The sequence below is a fragment of the Schistocerca serialis genome, chromosome 12, assembly GCF_023864345.2.
Source record: "Schistocerca serialis cubense isolate TAMUIC-IGC-003099 chromosome 12, iqSchSeri2.2, whole genome shotgun sequence".
Lineage (NCBI taxonomy): Eukaryota > Metazoa > Arthropoda > Insecta > Orthoptera > Acrididae > Schistocerca > Schistocerca serialis.
Window position 1 is genome coordinate 11,346,041 of NC_064649.1, and position 26,567 is coordinate 11,372,607.

At 44.4% G+C, this 26,567-nt stretch overlaps 1 protein-coding gene across 1 annotated transcript in view; it reads left to right on the top strand.

Moving 5' to 3' along the window:
- LOC126428271 (juvenile hormone epoxide hydrolase 1-like) overlaps positions 1-26,567 on the top strand; it is a 101,989-nt gene that overhangs the window by 22,394 nt on the left and 53,028 nt on the right. Inside the window, exon 2 of the mRNA XM_050090186.1 lies at positions 6,505-6,719. Within this exon, the coding sequence (XP_049946143.1) occupies positions 6,543-6,719 (177 nt within the window). The 5' untranslated portion in view covers positions 6,505-6,542. The remainder of the gene's footprint in view (positions 1-6,504; positions 6,720-26,567) is intronic.

Below are 26,567 nucleotides of genomic sequence, written 5' to 3' on the forward strand. Positions count from 1 at the left end.
CAGCAAAGACAATACGGCGGGGCATATCGGTAAGCGCTGCTGCTGCCGCTCAGGGGTAGACAAGGCAGCAACTCAGTAACGCCAGTAACTAAATTAACAAAACGAGCTGGCAGTACAGTGAAACAGAATGTAAAAGAGAGATCTGGTACGAACACGAGCCACCCACGGCTGACATAGTGGTACTTAGCAGTAGGTACATATGGAATCAGTCCCTATCTGTTGCTTCCGTTTGCTGCACTGCTTGAATCGTAAAATGGCGAGATAATAAGCCAGTGACAGTTTTGTCAACTGCTTACCACCCGAAAGACGTATGAACTCACCAGAAAAATTAGACAGGGTGCAACCTCAGCTATATCCTGCCTTCTATCTATAGCAGAGTACAAACAGCTGTAATGGGTGCTGTAGAACGGTTTCCTCAGCGGAGAGAAAGATACGTTACTGGTCCTAGGTCACTCCAATGGTGTCATAGTATTTCTTTATTTTCCATTGGACGTTGCAATAGTAAACAGTTTTATCACGTGGAACTGTAATAATAGAGAAAGATGTGATTAACTTTCTTTTCACCTTGCCTTTGTAAGGCAGTACCCATTAAGCGAAATTACAAGAATTTTATCAACAAAAATGAGCATAATACTGCATGTTTCTAGCAAACAGTACAAAAAAGACGATGAATACCTTTACTAAGCTCATCTATTGCAGACGGAAAAAATTACGTGAAACCGCCATAACACAAGCACACTTTGCACAACGGAAACAAGTGATATCTCGTGCACTAGGCGCCAAACAGTGAGCTTATTGGCTCCAAATTTTGATACACTCAAAACTAGATCGCAACATGGAACAGACGTGAGGACTTTCATGCCCCTGTGAACTCAGGGAAATGAACTTTTTGTGGAACGGTCACGAAACGATTAAGGTGCGTGCCGTGGCGGTCCCATTGAAGGGAACACTTCCAACTTCTTCCCCATTCCTCGTTTAGCCCGAACTTGTGCCTCGACTCTTTATTCCATTGTCGGATTTTCCTACCTGTCTGTCTTGTAACGACATAGTCGCAGGCCCTTTCTGTGGGCTTCCACCAATTTGTTACTGCTGCAATCAACAGGGCGAACTAAAAACGCCACCTACAAAATTTCGCGGTTTGTTCAGGGACACTTCCTTTTGGTACAAGGAATCTCTGGTCTCCGGAGTGGTTACAGAATAATAGCATTCCATATGATTTCTTACGCCCAGTTGTGTTTGTATCGGCATTGCACTGGAAATACAATCTAAGACAAAAAAGAAGCGACGCACAACGAAGGAATTATCCAAATCAGACGGAAATCGGTGGGTGCAATGTACATGTACAGACGAATAAATGATTACAATTTCAGAAAAACTGGAAGATCTATTCCAGAAAAAGAGCTTCACAAATTGAGTAAGTCAAGAACGCGTTGCTCCACCTCTCGTCCTTACGCAAGCAGTTATTTGGCTTGCCACTGATTGACAGAATTGCTGGATGTTCTCCTGAAGCAAATCGTGCCAAATTCTGACCGACTGGCGCGTCAGGCCGCCAAAACTCCGAGCTGGTTGGAGGACTCTACCCATAATGCTCCAAACGTTACCAGTTGGGGAGACACCCAGCGACCTTGCAGGTCGAGGTAGGGTTTCGCAAGCACGAAGAGAGGCAGTCCTCTCTGTGTGTAGGAGGGGATCATCTTGCTGAAATGTAGGCCCAGGATGGCTTGCCATGAAGGGCAACAAATCAGGACCTGGAATATGGTCGACGAACCGCTGTGCTTGAAGGGTGCCGCGGTGCGTGGCGGAGGGAACTTTGTTTACCATTGTCACTTCTTCCAATTTCCTGTTCCAGTCGCGAATAGTTGGCGGGAAGAACGATTGCCGGTAAGCCTCCTTGTCGACTCGAATCTCTCTAATTTTATCTTCGTGGTATGTTCGCGGGGTATACGTAGGAGGAAGGAATATGTAGGGTGTTTCAAAATTACTCTGACACACTTAGATGGGATGTAGATGGCATCTTGAGGCTCAAAGTGAGGATACGAACCCCGGTTCGGAAATGTTATATATATATATATATATATATATATATATATATATATATATATATATATGTGTGTGTGTGTGTGTGTGTGTGTGTGCGCGTGTGTATGTATACAGAGCGATTCCTTGATAATATTACGGACTTACAGAGATGATGGAGAAGGGTGAACGTATCAATTTGAGGTGAGGGACGCCGGGAAAGAAAGAGTTGAAAGCTATAAGCGAAACTCATTGTGTTGCCTCTGACACTGAAATATATGTACCAGTGTTGTTGCTATGATTGTGGAATAGGCAATTTTCAGGGGTGGTAGTATGCACCAAAACAAGATAAAAAGTTCAATAAATATGGGCTCTAAAACGCATACGCGAGGAGCTACGAACATTTATTTATCTTTGCTACTGTGAAACACATATCCTCTATTGAAGAAATGCTCAGAGAATTTTTGGGAAAATTTTTAAAGGTACTGAGGAAAGTAGTATGAGGTATCCCACTTTTAAGTCAGAGTTTTTTAAAGCAAACGGGAGACTCTTGTCATTTTTTTGCTCCTATAGGAGGAGCATTTTTCCGCTGATCTCTTTCCCTACTGCCATGACATCTTCCAGCAGGATAACTGTCTCTGTCAGAGCGCCAGAATCCTGCCATAATGGTTCGAAGGGGAGGTTAGTTAACCCACGTTGATGGCTCAGCCACCGAATTCATCCGATCTGAATCTAATGCCGCACATCTGAGACGCTACCGGGCGCCACGTCCACCCCCACAAAGCACCGTAATTTACGCGAACCGCATGGTCCTTACGTAGACATCTGATACCACATACCACTTCAAGCCGACCAAACACTTGTCGAGTCTGTAACACGCAGATTCGCTGTTGTAAGGCGTTCTCAAAGCGAACCATAACGTTATAATGTTTCGGCTTATCAGTATAAACCGTGCAGGAGTGCGTTTAGATTCCGTTAAAAGTGCGTTTTCTTCTGTTGGGTTTCTGTTTTAAGTTAGTTATAATAACCGATTGTTATAAGTGAGAGCAACATCTTCGGGTGGGAGGGGGAGTGGGGGGTGTAATATAAGCTATTCCTAAGCTGTCTGTAGCTGTTTTTTAGGTGTTCGTACCTCAGTCGGTGCAAACGGAACCATCACGGGACCATTTTGTTGTCTGTCATCGGCCTGTCGGCCGGTTGGTTGGTCTGTCAGTTGGTTGGTTAGTCTGTCGGTTGGTTGGTTAGTCTGTCGCTCTGCCTGTCCGACTGTTCATAATCCGTTTTCTAAGAAAGCGTAGTGTTATCAGCATGAAATTTATGCCATGTAGTGCAGTCTACACTCCTTTTGTGGTGTAAATAATTGAAGCTTTTTATTCAGTGCAATCAGGACATACGGCCATTTACGTAACATATTTTGATACTACAAAACTCACTCATGAAAATAAAACCTATAGAGCGCTTCCCTTTGACCTAGAATCACTTAGCTGGGCAAGAAGCAATGTCTCACAGTATGTAAGTGTACTGTCATATCGCTGGTTTAGTTGTGGAGTATCTTTGCAGGCAGCCGCGTCTATGTAGAGTCGAGCGCGGGACACGGAACTGTTATGTTGTGTAGTGTGTAGCTCTACATGTGAGAGGCATTATTAGCATGGAATTTGAAGTGTTGCTACAATTGTTGTTATCGAACTGTGTTGTGTCTTAACGTTGAGTGGCTCCCCTAAACCCGCTTGCATAATTCGATAGATAATTTCAGGCAAGCCAGCAGCAGTGTGGAGCAGAACAGTACGACCGCCGAGGGATTACCAGGTAAGTGGAGTGGATAGGGCGCGCGGTCCAGAACGACAACCAGTTAAAAGGGTCCCCCACCCCCATTTGTACTCCCGGGCGTGTTACATTCTGAGAGATCGAACACGGCGCGGATGATTGATGCTGTACGGTATGACACGCAACGAGAGGATACACAAATACGTTATCGGCGGCACTGCTCAGTTTTAAATTACTTCTTGACGCACTTTCCTCTGAATCATTTCCATATTTCATCACTGTACTGTAACAACAATTGTAACAACACTTCAAATTCCATGCTAATAATGCCTCTCACATGTAGAGCTACACACTACACAACATAACAGTTCCGTGTCCCGCGCTCGACTCTACATAGACGCGGCTGCCTGCAAAGATACTCCACAACTACAGATTACTGTAACAGCACTTGTAGCAAACACTTCAACTTCCATACTAACAATGCCTCTCACGTGCAAAGCTACACACCACACAACATAACAGTTCAGTGTCCCGCGCTCGACTCTACATAGACGCGGCTGCCTGCAAAGATGCTCCACAACTAAACCAGCGATATGACAGTACACTTACAAGTACAAGTAAACGGAAAAATCCGAAATCGTTAATTTGTAACTACAACACACGACAAAAACATTTCTTATGTTGTTTGTTATCCAATGTACAACTGGAAATTGAAACATTCTCGTAAGACTTGGAATCTTTGGGGCCCGTTTCTTGCCATTATCAATGCCGATAACAGGCAAACATGGTCAATACGCGCAATTTCCAGGATGTGTGAACTGTCTGTATACATAATTAAATTTGTATGGAAACTTCTCGCATCTGCCCATTTTTTTTAATTTGTCATCAGACTGTCTGTCTGTTCGTCTGTTAAGATCTCTTTTTCTTGATGGCCCATCAAGTTGAAATTTGTCTTACGTGCTCAAGTCTATGATTCCTTGGTGTTATAAACACTTCAAGCTTCCAAGTCAAGGTAATCAAAAGTTACAGCCATTTGTGTCACATATTTTGATGCTCGGAAACTCATTCATCAAAACCTACAGTATACTTCCCGTTGACCTAGAATCATGAAATTTGGCGAAAAGCAAGGTTCCAGAGTACAAGTAGACGAAATAATCCGAAATTTCTGAATCTGTAATTATACCACACGAAAAAATACTTTTTTTTTGTTATTTGTTATCTGACTGTCTGTCTGCGCTCCGCTAAGACTCTTTTCCCTCAGGAACGGTATGATGTATCAAGTCCCTTGGCAGTGTAAACAATGTACGCTTCTACACGAAAGCAATCAAAAGACATGTCATGTAAAAAACATAATTAGAATAAACCTAAGAAAATAATCAAAACATAACCGAATTTTCACACATCACCAACTTCTGGTGGTAACTATGTAAATATGTAATATCTTCGGTCCAAGTTGTCAAGAGGAAAAAAAAGGACAAAAAACTGACTAATCTTATATCTAAAAGTCAGATGTAGAATTACGCCCACAAAGAACATACAAGGAACTTGTAAATACAAAGTCCAACAAAGACAGCATCTGGCGGCATCGATATTACATGTAAAGAAAAAACACCAGTCATGTGTAATACCTCTCCAAACATAGCTATAGTTCATATTATCAAGGCTATTGACAATGTATTTACAGAACGCATGACGATGGCAACATGCCGGAATGAACTCATTGTGATATACGCAATAAAAACAATGTAGAGAGCAATGTAACTGGCCTATTTTTATCGCAATTGTTTAATTACTGTTTAAATATTTCTTGTTTATTTTATTGCACTAAATAAAGCCTGCAGCATTCAGCTATTTATGACACAAAATCACATAATTTTCTGTGGTTGTTTTAAATGGTTAACATAAATGAACTGTTAGAGAATTGAATTTTACATCCTGAAAAATTATACTATCTCTTTAGCAAGAAAATTTCCATGTGAAACTAAATTCCAGGGTTTAAACTTGTCCCAAAAAAGGTCTGCAAAAATGATTAATTTTAATTAACACTTCCAAGTATTTTGTTGCAGAAACAGACAGAGCCTCATCACAACTATTTTGTTCTCCCCCGGAATGATGCTCTTGTTCGATACAGAACTGTGATCACTAGCTATTGTAAAATCGTCGTCTTTTCCGTCTATTTCTTGATCTATACTCCTGACATCTTCCTCTGGACACCGATAAAAAATTTCGTCAAACTCGGGAACATTAAAACTGCCATGTTCCTGAGAACGCGTGTTGTACAACGGTATCGTACTGAAGAAAATAGTAACGTCCTTAACGAAGCACGGTCTAGGAGACCCTAACACCTATCAGTAACACGTGTCGACAACAAACAACGAAGGTGATGACGCAACCGACAGCAAAACATTGCAAGGTTGATAGTTGAAGGAGAATAGATGGAGTATAGCAGAATTCCGCTATGACTAACCTTGAAAAATTTTCGCCCGGCCTCAGAGACCCACTTGTTTCACATATTTTGATATCTTGCCAGCAGAAATATTGATAACAAGCAAAAACCGTTCAAATTCTCGATTCCCAGGATGGATGGTCTAACCATTGTTTTATAGTTGGCTCTATTCGCTCTTTCTGTAAAGAATATAACGCCACGGTAGAAGTGTTGCGCCTGTTGAAACTGCTGAATTCTCAGACGGAGAGTGTACAAGCGGCTGTTGCTACTTGTTGCAGGTACACGCCAGAAGCTTCCGTGCACGTGACCTTTGAAGATGGTGCTACTGTTGGTGATGGCGGTGATACTGGCGGTGTACTTCTGGAAGAGGCTAACTGCTCCAGAAGAGGAGTCGTTCGACCAGCGGAAGCTGGAAGAGGCCTGGTGGGGACCTGGAGAACCCAAGCAGGTGGACGAGTCCATCCGGCCCTTCACCATCGACATCCCAGACAGCGTAAGCTGCTCATCTTGTCTCATATTGACAGATCTGCAAACAAAATGTGTGTGTATGTGTACTAGCTGACAAACCCGGCATCGCCTAGGATTTAATTTTACCAATTTTGTATTAGAAACGCAAAGAAAAAATGGACTGTCTTTGTAGTGGAGCATCGAAAAAATTTCATTTCCATGTATTCGTGGAAACACTTTTGAAATTATGAAACAGTCGTACAAAGAAATACGTGTAATTTACAGATCTGCGACCACAGTATCCAAATTAAGAAACACGACCCCGTACAGTTTCTGCTTCGCGTGTCTACAACGTCTCTATGGCAACGCCTCTTTGTAACTCTAAAGATGGCTTCCGTTTTCTACACGGTAAATTATGACAGCCAAAACAGTTGCAAGATAAAGATTTATTAAAATTCTTGACCACGGTTTCGGTATATCTAAGTATACCTTCATCAGAAGTAAAATACACTAAAATTAGGTCCTGCAATGGAGATTAGTAAAACAATTGTGCCAAAGGCGTCGTCAGTTTTATTAATCTACATTGCAGGATGTAATTTTAGTGTATTTTACTTCTGATGAAGGTATATTTAGATATACCGAAACCGTGGTCAAGAATTTTAACAAATCTTTATCCAGCAACTGTTTTGGCTGTCATCATTTACTGTGAAGAATTTCAACAGTTGCTGTTTCAGCCATGTTTAAAATCTTGCTTCCGTTTTCGCCTACAGCGGTTCGCACTTCGCAGTTCACAGCTGTCAAAAGCGCTGCCGAGTGTCAGGGATTTTCTTAATTTGACTCGGCTGTATGAATGTCTTACAAGTAAAAAATAAATGTACTGAAACTTCATTCATGATGTGGAAATTTTTTTCGCATCTCTATGTTTATGGGCGACCGAGGTGGCCGAGCGGTTCTAGGCGCTGCAGTCTGAAACCGCGCGACCGCTAAGGGTTGGGTTGGGTTGTTTGAGGAAGGAGACCAGACAGCGAGGTCATCGGTCTCATCGGATTAGGGAAGGATGGAGAAGGAAGTCGGCCGTTCCCTTTGAAAGGAACCATCCCGGCATTTGCCTGGAGCGATTTAGAGAAATCACGGAAAACCTAAAGCAGGATGGCCGGACGTGGGATTGAACCGTCGTCCTCCCGAATTCGAGTCCAGTGGACCGCTACGGTCGGAGGTTCGAATCCTGCCTCGGGCATGGATGTGTGTGATGTCCTTACGTTAGGTTTAAGTAGTTCTAAGTGCTAGGGGACTGATGACCTCAGAAGTTAAGTTCCATTGTGGTCAGAGCCATTAGAGCCTGTGTTTATGACCTTATATTTCTTGAACTGTGCATTATACAGTGCTCCATTTCATTCAGCGGAATGTGTGGATAGTGCCTGCGAAATATGTTCCGGGGAGAGTTAGTAGCGAAGGAGTAATAAATGTAAACGTCAAGCATGATGTAGCAGTTTTTCAGGCATCCCAATGTTTATGACGTCGTATCTCGTAATCTATGTGTCATACAGTTATATAATTGGCTCAAATGGCTATGAGCACTATGGGACTCAACTGCTGAGGTCATTAGTCCCCTAGAACTTAGAACTAGTTAAACCTAACTAACCTAAGGACATCACAAACATCCATGCCCGAGGCAGGATTCGAACCAGTTATATAATTCTTTAGGTACAGTCAGCGGATACTGTCTTCAAAATGTGCTGACAACAGAGTTAGTCGAAAAGAAGTAACGACTTTAAACGTTGCGGCAGTTGTATCTGCATCTCATAGTTTATGACGACCTACCTCTTGAAATATTTGTGGCTCAATGGTTCAAATGGCTCTGAGCACTATGGGACTTAACTTCTGAGGTCATCAGTCCCCTAGACTTAGAACTACTTAAACCTAACCTAAGGACATCACACACACCCATGCCCGAGGCAGCATTCGAACCTGCGTCCGTAGCAGTCGCGCGGCTCCAAACTGTAGCGCCTAGAACCACTCGGCCACTCCGGCCGGCAAATATTTGTGGTACCACGAAATACCTCGTAGGGGCATTTAGCGACATATATGGATACTGTCTACGAAACTTATTGCGAGTACAGTCAAGTGCACAGAAGCAATACAAAATTGGAAATCTGTGTTAAGTTCTATGAGACCAAACTGCTGACGTCCCTAGGCTTACATACTACTTAACCTACCTTAGACTAACTTACGCTAAGAACAACACACACACACACACCCATGCCCGAGGGAGGACTCGAACCTCCGAGAAGGGGAGCTGCGCGGACCGTACCAAGGCGCCAAGACTGCCCGGCTACCACGCTCGGCGAAGTTACACAAGGTGACAACTATTGAACTACATGAAAAAAAACATAAATTACTTACGAACTAAGGCGTGCATTCAGTATGTAAACGTCTCTACAGGCACTCGGATTTTGGTTACGATGTGTTAGACACGTCTGCCATCATTGGCGATAATGTGGCGCTGACGAGTACCGAAATTCTGCATAACCCGCTCGCTAATGTGTCGGGACATCAATGCTATCGATGACCTCTTGAAAGGCTGTTTCAGCTGAGCAGTGGGTTTGGGGTTATTGCTGTACACCTTGACTTTCATATAGCCCCACAAAAAGGAGTCGCATGTGTTCAGATCCGGAGAATATGGCGGCCAATCGAGGCCCATGCCAGTGGCCTCTCAGCATCCCAGAACCAGAATGCGGTCCTCAAAGTGCTCCTCCAGGACATCACTCTCCTGCTTGGATGTGCTCGAGCTCCCCCTTGCATGAACCGCATCTTGTCGAAATCAGTGTCCAAAACATTCACGTACCGTCCGTTAGCCATCGTACCGTCAAGGACTATCGCACCGATTATTCCGTGACTGGACACCACACCACAGAGTCACCCGTTGAGGTTGAAGAGACTCCTCGATCGCGAAATGCGGAGTCTCAGCCCCCCAAATGTGACAGTTTTGCGTATCGACGGACCCACCCAAATGAAAGCGGGATTCGTCGCTAAACCAAAACATACTAATTCCCATGAAGTGGACCTAAATCAGTTCTTGCTCCAGGAACCATCGATGCTTAACTTATTCATTTATTTTTCCGAATAAAAAAATATGTTCGCCATGTGCGAGTAAGAGTGAGTATGTATAATCATACCTATGGCTCAAATGACTCTGAGCACTATGGGACTCAACTGCTGAGGTCATTAGTCCCCTAGAACTTAGAACTAGTTAAACCTAACTAACCTAAGGACATCACAAACATCCATGCCCGAGGCAGGATTCGAACCTGCGACCGTAGCGGTCTTGCGGTTCCAGACTGCAGCGCCTTAATCGCACGGCCACTTCGGCCGGCTATAATCATACCTCCCCAACCGTAAAAGACACAAAGATGACATTTGGACAGTGATATATATATATGTGTGTGTGTTTGCGTGCGTGCATGTGTATGTGTGTTTGGCTACATGCTATTCAAGAATTTTTCTACAATATATATATATACTATTGTCCATTAAAATTGCTACACCAAGAAGAAATGCCGATGATAAACGGGGATTCATTGGACAAATATATTATACGACACCACAGTTCATCAAGAGTAGTGACTGGCGTTTTGTGACGAGCCAGTTGCTCGCCCACCACTGACCAGTCGTTTTCAATTGGTCAGACATCTGGAGAATGTGTTGGCCAGGGCAGCAGTCGAGCATTTTCTGTATCCAGAAAGGCCCGTACAGGACCTGCAACATGCGGTCGTGCATTATCCTGCTGAAATGTAGGGTTTTGCAGGGATCGAATGAAGGGTAGAGCCACGGGTCGTAACACATCTGAAATGTTACGTCCATTGTTCAAAGTGCCGTCAATGCGAACAAGAGGTGACCGAGACGTGTAACCAATGGCACCCCATACCATCACGCCGGGTGATGCGCCAGTATGGCGATGACGAATACACGCTTCCAATGTGCGTTCGACGCGATGTCACCAAATACATATGCGACCATCAGGATGCTGTAAACAGAACCTGGATTCATCAGAAAAAATGACGTTTTGTCATTCCTGCACACAGCTTCGTAGTTAAGTACACCATCACAGGCGCTCCTATCTGTAAAGCAGCGTCAAGGGGAACCGCAGCCACGGTCTCCGAGCTGATAGTCCACGCTGCTGCAAACGTCGTCGAACTGTTCGTGCAGATGGTTGTTGTCTTGCAAACGTCCCCATAGGTTGACTCAGGGATCGAGACGTGGCTGCACGATCCGTTACAGCCATGCGGATAAGATGCCTGTCATCTCGACTGCTAGTGATACGAGGCCGTTGGGATCCAGCACGGCGTTCCGTATTACCCTTCAGAACCCACCGATTCCATATTCTGCTAACAGTCATTGGATCTCGACCAACGCGAGCAGCAATGTTGCGATACGATAAACCGCAATCGCGGTAGGCTACAATCCGACCTTTATCAAAGTCGGAAACGTCATGGTACGCATTTCTCTTCCGTAAACGAGGCATCACAACAACGTTTCATCAGGCAACGCCGGTCAACTGTTGTTTGTGTATGAGAAATCGGTTGGAAACTCTCCTCAAGTCAGCACGTTGTAGGTGTCGCCACCGGCGCCAACCTTGTGTGAATGCTCTGAAAAGCTAATCATTTGCATATCACAGCTTCTTCTTCCTGTCTGTTAAATTTCACGTCTGTAATACGTCATCTTCCTGGTGTAGCAGTTTTAATGGGCAGTAGTAATATATATATATATATATATATATATATATATATATATATATATATATATATATATATGTTAGTGTGTGTGTAGTTGGAGTCACCATCTATTTCACGGGACGTCTAGTGTCGATGCAAAGCATTACTTTCATCCCCATTACAAATGAAATGACTTTGAATGTGGAATTCTGCGTGCGCGTTCGGCGGAGCGGTAACAACTTTGTGTAGTGCGACTGCAGCAACGAGTGAGCAGCGATGTTGCTGCTGCAGTACTGGCTGTTCTTCTTGTTTTACTGTCCCTGTTATCACACGTCGGTAAAACGATTATCGCACTACAGTAAGTTGTTACCGCCCTATCGAATGCGCAAGCAGAATTCCATTTTAAAACCAGTTCTGTTTGCAAGTGGAAACAAACGGACGCTTTCCATCGGGACTGGGCGTCGCATGAAAGAGGTGGAGAGAGTGGGCTGAATCCAGCTACACTTCGCAAAAGCGAATTGCAGATATCTGCCGATGACTCATAGGGAGTTTCAGAAATACTTTTACGAACTTTGCTCATCGGTTACTTCCACCAAAACAGGGAAAAAAATATCTTCTGAACGTCGACTCTAAACGCATACATTAAAGAGCTGTGAACATTTGTTCTTGTTCGCTACTGCGAAACACAGCACTTGTATCGTACAAGTGCTCATAGCTCCCAACGTAAGCATTTTATAGCCCATGTTCACTGGATTTTCTTGGAACTTTGCTCCATACCACCTGCTGCCAAAATATCCAAAGCAAAGAGCTTGCAGTAAAAGACGTGTTCCACACAAGTGCTCATAGATCTTAATGTATGCATTTTAGAGGCTGTGTTTACTGACATTTTTTTCTTGTATGGTGCATACTATCACCTCTGAAAGCTTGTCGGTGGGGCACTGGTTCTCCCTGCATATGTAGATGATAAACAGGTCTGGTGTGTGTGTTTTTTGTTTGCTCTGTTTCACAACATAATGTTTATTGCAAATATGACCTATGGAACAAGGACTAACGAACTAAATAACTTCTACTGCTACCCCATGTATAATTGGCTATAGGGAGGACAAGTACGTACTGAGATAAATAGAAACATACATCTGGAAGCCCTCTGTTTTGACGTTCTGGAGAAAGCAAAATCTACTGACGTTTTTCAGTGCTCTCGGTAAACATGATAAAGCCTGTGTTGTCCTCTAGTATGGTAGGTTTCCTTCACCGAGCACTCACGAGATAAGATCGCCAGCTGCTCTAGTGTTTCGTTTGCTTAGAAGCCGTCAAACCGGTTCGAAAGTCATTCGGCACACATTCATTAACGAAGATATTTCAGTACTGCGGTCAACATGGTGCCAGAAATAGCACTGAGCACTATGGGACTTAACTGCTGACGTCATCAGTCCCCTATACTTAGAACTACTTAAACCTAACTAACCTAAGGACATCACAAACATTCATGCCCGAGGCAGGATTCGAACCTGCGACCGTAGCGGTCGCACGGTTCTAGACTGTAGCGCCTAGATCCGCTCGGCCACCCCGGCCGGCCTATGTTGCTAGAGCTCGTGGAACCAACCACTACGTGGGCGATCGTTGAAGTTCCCACAAACCACGATTGGACGGTGTGTGGAAGTATTATTGTTTCAGCTTTTGGCAAAACTGATGAAACAAGTTACAGTCGGTCTGAAGAATTTGTTCGTTGTCGCGAGGCCATCAGAGAAGAATTTCACTGAAGTCGACCAAAATCAGTTGTTGCTCCAGGAACCATCGATGCTTAACTTATTCATTTATTTCTCCGAATAAAAAAAATACGTTTGCCATGTGCAAGTAAGAGTGTATATATATTTCCCCAACCGTAATAGATACAAAGGTGCCGTTTGGACAGTGAATTGCAGGCACAAGGGATACTTGAATGCATCATATTTCATGTTTGTGCTACTTTTTTTATTACAGAGATATGAGGCCATCTTTGGCTTTTTTTAAGTGGGACCCTACGTTAAATTTTAGCGTAACATGATGTTCTTAAAAAGACGGTTTCAAATATGTGTATATCATAATATTTAGGCGAATAGTTTTTGAGACACAGATATGTTCTCGTATCGTGTTCGTCGTTCGATGCGGCGTTGTCCAGTGCGACCTTGCCTGTTGTGTAGAGCACATGGTAAACGTCGCAACTCCGTCCTTACACAGACACGCCCATTTACCCGACAATAGTAACACATACTGCGATATTTTGCGCAAAAATTAACTGATGATGTACCGCAAATATTATTCAGTTATTTGACAACTGTGACACCAAAGTAGTAGGCAACATACGGTATTAAAAGACTACAAGATGTTAATACATTTTAAGTAACAGAAATATAAATGTAAATTAGGAGGCCCTTATTGGTCACAATTATTTCGTACATATTTGTTTTTTATTTGAAAATATTTAATATTGATCACAATACGGAGCATATACACACAAGATGCAAAATACATACTGTACATGATACAAATCTTTACTGAAGCATGTGCTCAAAATGCTTCCCCTCTGCTGCAATGCATATTTGTAGTCGCAATTCGAATGATTTGTGAATGGTTGCGAGGGTATCACGTGAGATATCAGCGCACGCTTCGATGATACGTTGCTTCATATCGCCTGGCGTAGTTTGAGCGTACACTTTGTGTTTGATTGCTCCCCAGAGAAAAAGATCAAGAGGGGTCAAATCAGGAGACCGGGCTGGCCACTTCACTTCAGCACGTCGTCCTATCCAACAGTCCGGGAACTTTTCATTTAACAGTTCTGTAGCCACACGGGGAGAGTGAGCAGGACAGCCATCATGTTGGAACCACATGCAATGACGCGTAGTTAGTGGTACCTCTCCCAGCAAAATGTGCGGAACGTTTCGCAGGAACTGCGCACAGTTATTGCCGTTTAGTATACCCGGAGTGACGTACGGACCCACAATGACATTTATGACGATGCCGCACCGCACGTTAACACTCCACGGATGCTGCTGCTGTACCTGTCGAAGCCGATGAGCGTTCTCTATTGACCAGTAATGCATATTATGCAAATTCACATTGGTGAAAGTCGCTTCATCAGTAAAAAGCACACATTGAAAAACGTTGGATCATATCGTAGGCGCTGCAGAGCAAACCGGCAAAATTCCTGGCTCCGTTCGAAATCCGCACCGGAGAGTTCTTGATGTAAAGAAAGGTGAAATGGGTGAAATCTATGCCGGTGCAATATGCGTAGCACACGTCTCTGACTTATACCACATTCCGAGGCGATATGTCGCAACAAAACAGTAGGGTCGTTATGCGCCAACGCTAGAACGCCCTCTTGATGTACCTCGCTAGTTGCAGTTTTCTGCTTTGTCCTGTGTATGGTGTTCCATGATCCCGGTTCAAGTAGTTTCTTGCAAATATCTGCAAGAATCTGGTGCGTAGGATGCTCCTGATCAGGATACAGCTCTCCGTATCGTTTTATTGCTCTAAAAGCATTTCTTCTGCCTTCATCACGAGCTGTGTTGCGGCTCGCGTTGGTGCCGGTGGTAGGTTGGCATCGTGTAATAGGGATAGTGACGTCTCGTTTTCTTCTTGTGTTTACTGGCGCCACAACATTTCCTAGCACTGTCTGTCCGCGAATGGCAGCAGCAGCGTTTATTGTGGTGTCACCGCCAGACACCACACTTGCTAGGTGGTAGCCTTTAAATCGGCCGCGGTCCATTAGTATACGTCGGACCCGCGTGTCGCCACTGTCAGTGATTGCAGACCGAGCGCCACCATATGGCAGGTCTAGAGAGACTTACTAGCACTCGCCCCAGTTGTACGGACGACTTTGCAAGGAAAGGTTCACTGACAAATACGCTCTCATTTGCCGAGGCGATAGTTAGCATAGCCTTCAGCTACGTCATTTGCTACGACCTAGCAAGACGCCATTATCAATAGATATTTAACTTGTGATGCCTGTACCATCCGACCGATGTTCTCCAATTATGGATTAAAGTTAAGTATTCTACCAGTTACCTCCTGTTTTGCTAGTCTTATTTCTCTGACCTGTTCCAGACCTCACGCCAGCCTGCGTGAGCTTAAACGCGTGCCTTTCGGCTACCGGTCATAGTGGATTGGCTGTCTGGCCAGTCCACTACATTTATCAATACCTAGTACGGTGGTACTATCTTTGGAGGTACGTCAAGTGTTTTCCGGGTGGGAGTGTGTCGTGTAGTTGAGTTGGGACGGAGCAGCAGTTGGAGGGCGTGCCGGGACCGCTGGTGGCACGCAGGCGCTGCCGGATGGAGGGGCTGCAGCTGCGAAGGCGACAGCCTCGTCCTCCACCACACCCAGGACATCTGAGTTGAGTGAACATGAACCCGGTAGTGAAACCTCCACTATTTTGAGATCACGCCGTTTGTCGTCGCTGAGACGAAGAACAATGAGTGGAGTGTTTGAAGTTGGCGAAATTAATTAGCCGTCCTCCACCTTTTATTATTAATCATTGAATTCCTTGTGTTATTACTGGTGAAGTTCAACCAGCGGTATTTATCTGCCTAATGGCCGCTAAGGTCCCAGTTACCTGCCCTGGAGGTTAGCGTATTTTCGCGGCAGTGTACCTTTCCTCGCATTGCCACTGCTGTACGGTAAGGCGTGTAGTTCGACAGCTTCCTTGCTTGTAGTTCGGGTATTTTGTTTCTTTTGGACTACTTTGGTCGTAGTGGTTCCGTCTGCTTCTGGATGTTCTAAACTCCAGATTCAGAAGACGCAGTGCTGTCCGCAGGTTCCGCCTTGCCTGGGTTATTTCATCGTTGTGTTGGTTATCAGATGTTAGGTAGATGTTGCAAGAGTGTTGGTCTGTGTTTAAACCGTCACTAGAGTTGCCATCTGGTTAAGTGAATACAATTCTTGGCTGCCTGTCTCATCGATTACGAAGTTGAGCGACCTTACCAGGTCGATCCTTGGAACTCTGTCTGAGGCCTACTTCTCTCTTGATTTTATCAGATTGTGATTATTGACAATAAAGCCTTCAGCAGTGAATGCAATTTGTCTTAAGAATTTTTAATTAGATATTGTCTCTTAATATGATTGTCCTTTTTTTAAATAATATTTTAGTAAGAATTTTATATCTAGGCCTTCAGCCGCCAAATTGTTTTTTTTTTTTTTAGTAATTACTATTGGGGCCTTCAGCTGACAAATAATTTGAATTTCTGGTCAGCCATGAATGTAATCTGTCGAAAGAATTTTTAATTGCATATTGTCTTAACAGTCAAATTTGATAATTGTTCCTTATTGTCGTCCTTATATGCAATTGGTTCCAAATAAAGTGTACGCAATTTTTTTTTAAAAAAAAGAAAATCTGAGCAAACAACGGTAACTGAGTCCCACCCACACCGAAATCTTCTTTTCCCTAAGTAACCCGTCTCAATACATTAGAAGCATATCTAACTTTTCTTCGTTGGTGTACACGGCTGCTCCAAGAAACTGTGACGGAAATGCCATGTCTCATTACCCCAGCAGCACATTTATACCCTTCTCTCCAGCTACCTAGTGCGTCACTTTGCGGCGTTATTTAGAAGCAGGAAAACAACGCCTTCCCTGTTAAGTTCCTCAGTGGTGAACAGGAAAGGTCGCATTGGACAACGCCGCTTCGAAGGACGAACACGATACAAGAACAAACTATTCGCCTAAATATTATGATATACACATACTTGAAATCGTCTTTTTAAGCCCATCATGTTACGCTAAAATTTAACATAGCGTTCCATTTAAGAAACCAAAGATGGCCTGATATTCCTGTGATAAAAAATAGCAAAAACATGAAATTTGATGTATTCAAGTAGCCCCTTTCCCTGCAATTCACTGTCCAAACGGCATTTTGTATCTATTACGGTTGGGGAGATACAAGGGGTGTTATGACTTAGCTGCCTCACGTTATATATATATCTCCTGCCTCGGGCATGGGAGTGTCTGATGTCCTTAGGTTAGTTAGGTTTAAGTAGTTCTAAGTTCAAGGGGACTGATGACCTCAGATGTTTGGTCATATGGTACTTAGAGCCATTTGAATCATTTGTTGAGCAGCACGGCATACAGACGCCCATAAAGGGCTTGAAATGTTGTGCGACGTCGTAGGTGTCTGTGAGGGTATGAGGGTACTACTTTTGGTATAGCCGTGCTGCCTTGACCGTTTCCATCGGCCGCACACAGACACCATTTTGTCTTGTTCCCGACATGAATACCGCGCCATTCCACTGCCTACAGTACGCTGCGTCAGTCACGCAGCCTGCAACACACGACGAACACACGGCACGGGGTCAGGGGAACTGTCATTCGTCACCGTCATCTACCGTGGCGTGGTAACGACGCATTTCCGGACACGTGATCATGGGACCTCTTCTCCACTTTTAGTCACGAATCCATCCCTGCAGTTTGTCGGTTTTATTGATGTTCACGCTGTATACAGGGTGGGGCGCTTAAATCCGGACAAATGAAACTTTTTTTTTAAAGCAAATTATTAAAACAAAATACAAATGAAAATGAAAATCCTTTTGCATATGAGTAGCGGTACCTTTCAGGAGTAACATTATTCCATGTAATCCCCCACAGCCGCAATGACCGTTTCCAATCTTGTCCTGAAGCGATCGCACGCACTCTTTAAAACAGCGCTGTCCATATTGGCGAATGCTGCTTCGACAGCGGTGTTTAGAGATGCGACATTAGAGTGACTCGCCTTACTGATAACTCTCTCGACTACGCTCCAACCACAGTAGCGGAGGGGGTTCAAATCCGGGCTATTCGGGACCCGGAATTCCTTTGACCAGAACATGTGAACGTTATCCGAGAGCCAATTTTGACGTAAAATTAGCGACACCCCGGACGGTGCACAAGTCCCGCCCATTCACCCCCCTCCACACCAATCCATATCCTAAGCTCCGCCCATGGTCTGCCGCATGTTCCAACATCAAAGTGGTTCGTATCACAGATATGCCAGTCATAACAAGGGAGAAAATCATTGTGAAAAGAATTAGAAATATGTACATTGAATACGCGAGTTGAAAAATCATCAATAAGAAAGAAAAATAAAAATGGTATCCACACTGTCTTTTTTATTTCATGAGCTTTCATCTGCAGCATATCAAAAAATCTGATATTTGTTAACTGCAGTGAGCGCAAATTTCCGTCACCTCGCGTAGTGTAAGAAATTCTGTTGGGAAATATTAATTGGTTGTATCGCCAAGGATGCTGTCCATTATCTAGATTGTCTAAAGTCAATGTTGTTCATAAACAAGTTAAAGTTGATGTCTTGGTTTGTTTCTGATTACCTCATAAAAGTTACATTTCCACAAATTTCACACTTAAAACTACTCATTTTAAATACTTTTAGTTACACAAACTGCTAAGAAGTACTAACAGCACAACACTGCTAGTATGAACAATCGCGGTAAGACAAAAAACGACGAACAAAAACACGTGGACTGCAAATAGCGGGGAACAAGCAAATTCTCACCCAACAAAATGCGACGAACAAACGCTCACACTGCGAGAAACGGCGAACACACTGTGAGAAAGGGCGAATAAACAAACGCTCACTCTGCAAATCACTAAAAACGCTGTGAATCTCGGAAAACGCAAACACGGAGAAACACTTAGAAGAAGCAAATGCCAAATGGGGACTACCAAAGATCATATTGATGCGCTCTTGGTTGGTGTGACGGGGCGGTAAGTGTGGAGGGGGGTAAATGGGCGGGGCTTGTGCAAATGTCCGGGGCTGTCGCTAACGTTTCCTCAATTTCGGACTAAATGGCTCACATGAGGTCCTCCTCTGACATCCGACGCATTGTTCGCCCGCTGACATTCAACACAGACGCCAGTTCCCTCAGCGATTGCCCCGGGTCCTCCGAAACCAGCGCCTGAGCCTTTTCGGTGACTGCCTCAGTTCGTGGAAAGCGTTTCCTCGAAAGAAGTTCCCTCGCCGAATTTGCGGAACCTTTCCCACACTTCTCCGAAGCATTATACCTGGCCGTTATATCGTAAACAGCTGATCTCGGGTACCCGAAGAATCGAACTATTTCAGTGGGCGAACGCCCAGAGCGAAAACATTCGATAATCGCGGCTCTTCGGTTGTACTCCGCACTTGTCGGTAACATCTCGGCCATTTTGAGGTTCTGACAGTGTACTGGATGCCTATGGCTTTCAAGAACGCCAATCGAGTCCTCCGGCGGAACTTCGATGTGGCCGGAAATTCAAATTGAAATTTGTATGGATTTAAGCGTCGCACACTGTAGACAGTTCATCCATTTCAAAAATCGAGAATCTCTACGATTTTTGCCTATTATGCACATTAAGACTCGCAAGATATCGGTCCCAGTGTTTCCAAGACTTTCGAGAATGTTATCGGTTCCAGTCCCGATTCTGCACGGCACACAGTTTTAATCTGCTGGGAAGTCTGTCACTCCAGTGCAAAGTGAATGACACGTAGTGGAAACAATCTTCCAGGCTGAGACAGTTTTCCGTAAATCTATCTTTTATAAGATTTTTCGACCTAGAAAAAGCGTTCGACAACGTAAAATGGAACAAGATGTTCGACATTTTCAGGAAAATATCTGTAAATCACAGTGAAAGATGGATAATGATAATGTCTACAAGAAGCGAGAGGAAAAAATATGAATAGAAGACCAAGAACAAAGTGCTCAGATTAGAAAGAGTACGAGGCAGCTGCCGTTTAATCCATACATTGAAGAAACGGTAACGGAATTACGAGAGAGGTTAGCAAGCGGAAAAATAATTCAGGGTGAAAATGTATCAATGTTAAGATTCACTGAGAATGTTGCTATCCTGAGTGAAAGTGAGGAAGAATTGAAGCTCATGCTATTGGAATGAACAGTAAATGAGCAGACAGTATCGACTGAGTGTAAACCGAAGTAAGATGAGAGTAATGAGAAGTAGCAGGAATAAGATTACCGATGAACTTATACCAAAACTGGGAACCATAAACCAGATGAACGGAGGAATCGACAGTCGTACAGTTGGGCAAAGATGTGGTGATAATATCATTCTGTGCTGTATGAATGTTCTTTATAATCGATGCGTCTGTGGCTAGCTGTTTGTGTCTATCCATTATCTTCGGTTAGGAATTCAATAAATTTTTGTATGAAAAGTTTATGTTTGAAATCGATTTTTTCATTTAACATTTCATCAGGGCATGCATTGCGTGTATGCAGATTTCTGTCTCTTTAAGTACGTTCATTGTTAAGTCTTTAGGTTCGTTCTGCGTTGTGGTTATCATTGTTTAAATGGTTGACGAATGTAGATAGAGTAGTTTCGCTGATTCTCGTGTGCTCTCGACTACCGAAGTTACCTCCTTGTCTGTCATATGTAAGCCGGCCGAGGTGGCCGAGCGGTTCTACGCGCTTCAGTCTGGAACGGCGCGACCGCTACGGTCCCAGGTTCGAATCCTGGATGTGTGTAGCGTCCTTACGTTAGTTAGGTTTAAGTAGTTCTAAGTTCTAGGGGACTGATGACCTCAGAAGTTAAGACCCATAGTGCTCAGAGCCATTTTTTTTGTCATATGTAAAATTTATTGAAATCCTGACGTTAGACTTTGTATATGCGTAGGTTTGTGTGTATCAGTAATTTCGTTTATCCTGAGTGAAGTGTAAGGCGCATATTGTTGTTGGTTTTACTTGCAGATTGGTTACTTGCGTTCTTCCTTGCTGCGTTTCATTTGTTCGGTTTTCTACCTAAATATGTTACAGATGTGTACGTTGCTTTAGATTGTTTGTGTTCGTCTGGAGTACTTTATGTCCCTCTGGATTTTTGGTTGCCGGGTGCGCCATTTCGTTTGTGTAGTAGTATTACTATTTTAGATTGAAGTCGTTTTGTTGTGCTATATTCACTATGTGATCAAAAGTATCCGGACATCCCCCAAAACATACGTTTTTCATATTAGGTGCATTGTGCTGTCACCTACTGCCAGGTACTCCGTATCAGAGACCTCAGTACTCATCAGACATCGTGAGACAGCAGAATGGGGCACTCCGCGGAACTCACGGACTTTGAACGTGGTCATGTGATTTAGTGTCACTTGTGTCATACGTCTGTAAGCGAGATTTCCAAACTGCTAAACATCCCTACGTCCACTGTTTCCGCTGTGATAGTGAAGTAGACACGTGAAGGGACACGTACAGCACAAAAGCATACAGGCCGACCTCGTCTGTTGACTGACAGAGATTGCCGACAGTAGAAGAGGCTCGTAATGTGTAATAGGCAGACATCTATCCAGACCATCACACAGGAACTACAAAATGCATCAGGATCCACTGCAAGTAGTATGACAGGCGGGAATGAGAAAACTTGGATTTGATGGTCGAGCGGCTGCTCATAAGCCACCCATTGCAGGGAAAGTCCGAACGACGGCTCGCTTGACGTAAGGAGCGTAAACATTGGACGATTGAACAGTGGAAAAACGTTGTGTAGAGTGACAAATCACGGAACACAATGTGGCTATCCGATGTCAGGGTATGGCTATGGCGAATGTCCCGTGAACGTCATATGCCAGCGTGTATAGTGCCAACAGTAAAAGTCGCAGGCGGTGGTGTTAAGGTGTGGTCGTGTTTTTCATGGAAGGGGTTTGCACCCCTTGTTTGGCGTGGCACTATCACAGCACAGGCCTACATGGATGTCTTAAGCTTCTTCTTGCTTCCCACTGTTGAAGAGCAATTCCGGGATGGTGATTGCATCTTTCAACACCATCGAGCACCTGTACATAATGCACGGCCTGTGGCGGAGTGGTTACACGACAGTAACATCCCTGTAATGGACTGGCCTGCTCAGAGTCCTGACCTACAGAACACCTTTTGGATGCAGAATGAGAATTTTACTCTGCAGCGGAGTGTGCGCTGATATGAAACTTCCTGGCAGATTAAAACTGTGTGCCCGACCGAGACTTGAGCTCGGGACCTTTGATTTCGCGGGCAAGTGCTCTACCAACTGAGCTACCGAAGCACGACTCACGGCCGGTACTCACAGCTTTACTTCTGCCAGTATCTCGTCTCCTACCTTCCAAATTTTACAGAAGCTCCCCTGCGAACCTAGCAGGACTAGCACTCCTGAAAGAAAGGATACTGCGGAGACATGGCTTAGCCACAGCCTGGGGGATGTTTCCAGAATGAGATTTTCACTCTGCAGCGGAGTGTGCCCAGGAGAGCTTCTGTAAATTTTGGAAGGTAGGAGACGAGATATTGGCAGAAGTAAAGCTGTGAGTACCGGCCGTGAGTTGTGCTTCGGTAGCTCAGTCGGTAGAGCACTTGCCCGCGAAAGGCAAAGGTCCCGAGTTCGAGTCTCGGTCGGGCACATAGTTTTAATCTGCCAGGAAGTTTCACCTTTTGGATGTTCTGGAATGCCGACTTCATGCCAGACAACGCCGACCGATATCGATACCTCTCCTCAGTGCAGCACTCCGTGAAGGATGGGCTGCCATTCCTCAAGAAACCTTCCAGCACCTGATAGAACGTATGCCTGCGAGAGTGGGTCATCAAGGCTAAGGGTGGGCCAACACCATGCTGGATTCCAGCATTACCGATGGAATGCGCCACGAACTTTTAAGTCATTTTTAGCCAGGTGTCCGGATACTTTTGATCACATAGTATATCGGAACGTATCGAATTCAGTCTGCCAGATCTGACGACAAAACGTCAAATTATAAAAAAATACGAGGGAGGACGATTAGCAACAGCAGCAAACCACGAAACACGTTACAGCATAAGAGTCCTACACCTGCACAGTAGAACTCAGAATGACAACGACCACTGCTAATGTATGGACGTAAATGCCAGATTTTGTTTGAAAATAAGATTAACTAGCATTATAATAACATAAAAATTATTATGTAACTTTCACATATGGCAATCCATCACAATAGTAATACTAAGCTACAATAGCAGCAATCTGGATTGTACAGGCCTACGTTGATGTTTTAAGCACCTTCTTGCCTCCCACTGCTGAAGAGCAATTCGGTAATGGCCTACATAATAAAGGCTTTCTGCTACCTTGAAAGCAAAATAACACGACGACAGAGGAAGCAAGACGAACACAAAAATCGACTAGCACAGGCAATGGAGGTGTTCCTGAACTAAAGAAATCAGCTGGTACCAAACATCGCTCTAAAATTGAGGAAGAAATCTCTGAGAAAGTACGTTTGGAGCATATCATTTATGATGGTGAAACATGAACTGTAGGAAAACCAGAAAAGAAGCGACTTGTAGCGTCTGAGATGTGGTGCTGCAAAAAACTAAATGAACAAATACGATAAGTAGTGAAGACGTTCTCGGCAAAACCGGAGACGAGGCGAGTACATGAAAAACATTGACAAGGAGAAGGGACAGGGTGACCGGGTGTGTGTTAGGAATGGATAGCTCGCATGGTACTAGTCACTATTGATCATTAAAATTGCTACACCACGAAGATGACGTGCTACAGACGCGAAATTTAACCGACAGAAAGAAGATGCTGTGATATGCAAATGGTTAGCTTTTCAGAGCATTCACACAAGGTTGGCGCCGGTGGCGACACCTACAACGTGCAGACATGATGAAAGTTTCCAACCGATTTCTCATACACAAACAGCAGTTGACCGGCGTTGCCTGGTGAAACGTCGTTGTGATGCCTCGTATAAGGAGGAGAAATGCGTACCATTACGTTTACGACTCTGATAAAGGTCGGATTGTAGCCTATCTCGATTGCGATTTATCGTATTGCGACATTGCTGCTCGCGTTGGTCGACAGCCAATGACTGTCAGCGGAATATGGAATCGGTGGGTTCTGGAGGGTAATACGGAACCCCGTGCTGGATCCCAACGGCCTCCTATCACTAGCAGTCGAGATGGCAGGCATCTTATCCGCATGGCTGTAACGGATCGTGCAGCCACCTCTCGATCCCTGAGTCAACAGATGGGGACGTTTGTAAGACAACAACCATCTGCACGAACAGTTCGACGACGTTTGCAGCAGCATGGACTATCAGCTCGGAGACCACGGCTGCGGTTACCCATGACGCTGCATCACAGACAGGAGCGCCTGCGATGGTGTACTCAACGACGAACCTCGGTGCACGAATGGCAAAACGTCATTTTTTCTGATGAATCCAGGTTCTGTTTACAGCATCGTGATGGTCGCATCCATGTTTGGCGACATCGCGGTGAACGAACATTGGAAGCGTGTATTCGTCATCGCCATACTGGCGTATCACCTGGCGTGATGGTATGGGGTGCCACTTGTTACACCTCTCGGTCACCTCTTATTCGCATTGACGGCAGTTTGAACAGTGGACGTTACATTGCAGATGTGTTACGACCCGTGGCTGTACCCTTCATTCGATCCCTGCGAAACCCTACATTTCAGCAGGATAATGCACGACCGCATGTTGCAGGTCCTGTACGGGCCTTTCTGGATACAGAAAATGTTCGACTGCTGCCCTGGCCAGCACATTCTACATCTACATTTATACTTCGCAAGCCACCCAACGGTGTGTGGCGGAGGGCACTTTACGTGCCACTGTCATTACCTCCCTTTTCTGTTCCAGTCGCGTATGGTTCGCGGGAAGAACGACTGTCGGAAAGCCTCCGTGCGCGCTCGATTCTATCTAATTTTACATTCGTGATCTCCTCGGGAGGTATAAGTAGGGGGAAGCAATATATTCCATACCTCATCCAGAAACGCACCCTGTCGAAACCTGGACAGCAAGCTACACCGCGATGCAGAGGGTCTCTCTTGCAGAGTCTGCCACTTGAGCTTGCTAAACATCTCCGTAACGCTATCACGGTTACCAAATAACCCGGTGACGAAACGCGCTGCTCTTCTTTGGATCTTCTCTATCTCCTCCGTCAACCCGATCTGGTACGGATCCCACACTGATAAGCAATACTCAAGTATAGGTCGAACGAGTGTTTTGTAAGCCACCTCCTTTGTTGATGGACTACATTTTCTAAGGACTCTCCCAATGAATCTCAACCTGGTACCTGCCTTACCAACAATTAATTTTATATGATCATTCCACTTCAAATCGTTCCGTACGCATACTCCCAGATATTTTACAGAAGTAACTGCTACCAGTGTTTGTTCCGCTATCATATAATCATACAATAAAGGATCCTTCTTTCTACGTATTCGCAATACATTACATTTGTCTATGTTAAGGGTCAGTTGCCACTCCCTGCACCAAGTGCCTATCTGCTGCAGATCTTCCTGCATTTCGCTACAATTTTCTAATGCTGCAACTACTCTGTATACTACGGCATCATTCGCGGAAAGCCGCATGGAACTTCCGACACTATCTACTAGGTCATTTATATATATTGTGAAAAGCAATGGTCCCATAACACTCCCCTGTGACACGCCAGAGGTTACTTTAACGTCTGTAGACGTCTCCCCATTGATAACAACATGCTGTGTTCTGTTTGCTAAAAACTCTTCAATCCAGCCACACAGCTGGTCTGATATTCCGTAGGCTCTTACTTTGTTTATCAGGCGACAGTGCGGAACTGTATCGAACGCCTTCCGGAAGTCAAGGAAAATGGCATCTACCTGGGAGCCTGTATCTAATATTTCCTGGGTCTCATGAACATATAAAGCGAGTTGGGTCTCACACGATCGCTGTTTCCGGAATCCATGTTGATTCCTACAGAGTAGATTCTGGGTTTCCAAAAACGACATGATACGCGAGCAAAAAACATGTTCTAAAATTCTACAACAGATCGACGTCAGAGATATAGGTCTATAGTTTTGCGCATCTGCTCGACGACCCTTCTTGAAAACTGGGACTACCTGTGCTCTTTTCCAATCATTTGGAACCTTCCGTTCCTCTAGAGACTTGTGGTACACGGCTGTTAGAAGGGGGCAAGTTCTTTCGCGTACTCTGTGTAGAATCGAATTGGCATTCCGTCAGGTCCAGTGGAATTTCCTCTGTTGAGTGATTCCAGTTGCTTTTCTATTCCTTGGACACTTATTTCGAGGTCAGCCATTTTTTCGTTTGTGCGATGATTTAGAGAAGGAACTGCAGTGCGGTCTTCCTCTGTGAAACAGCTTTGGAAAAAGGTGTTTAGTATTTCAGCTTTACGCGTGTCATCCTCTGTTTCAATGCCATCATCATCCCGGAGTGTCTGGATATGCTGTTTCGA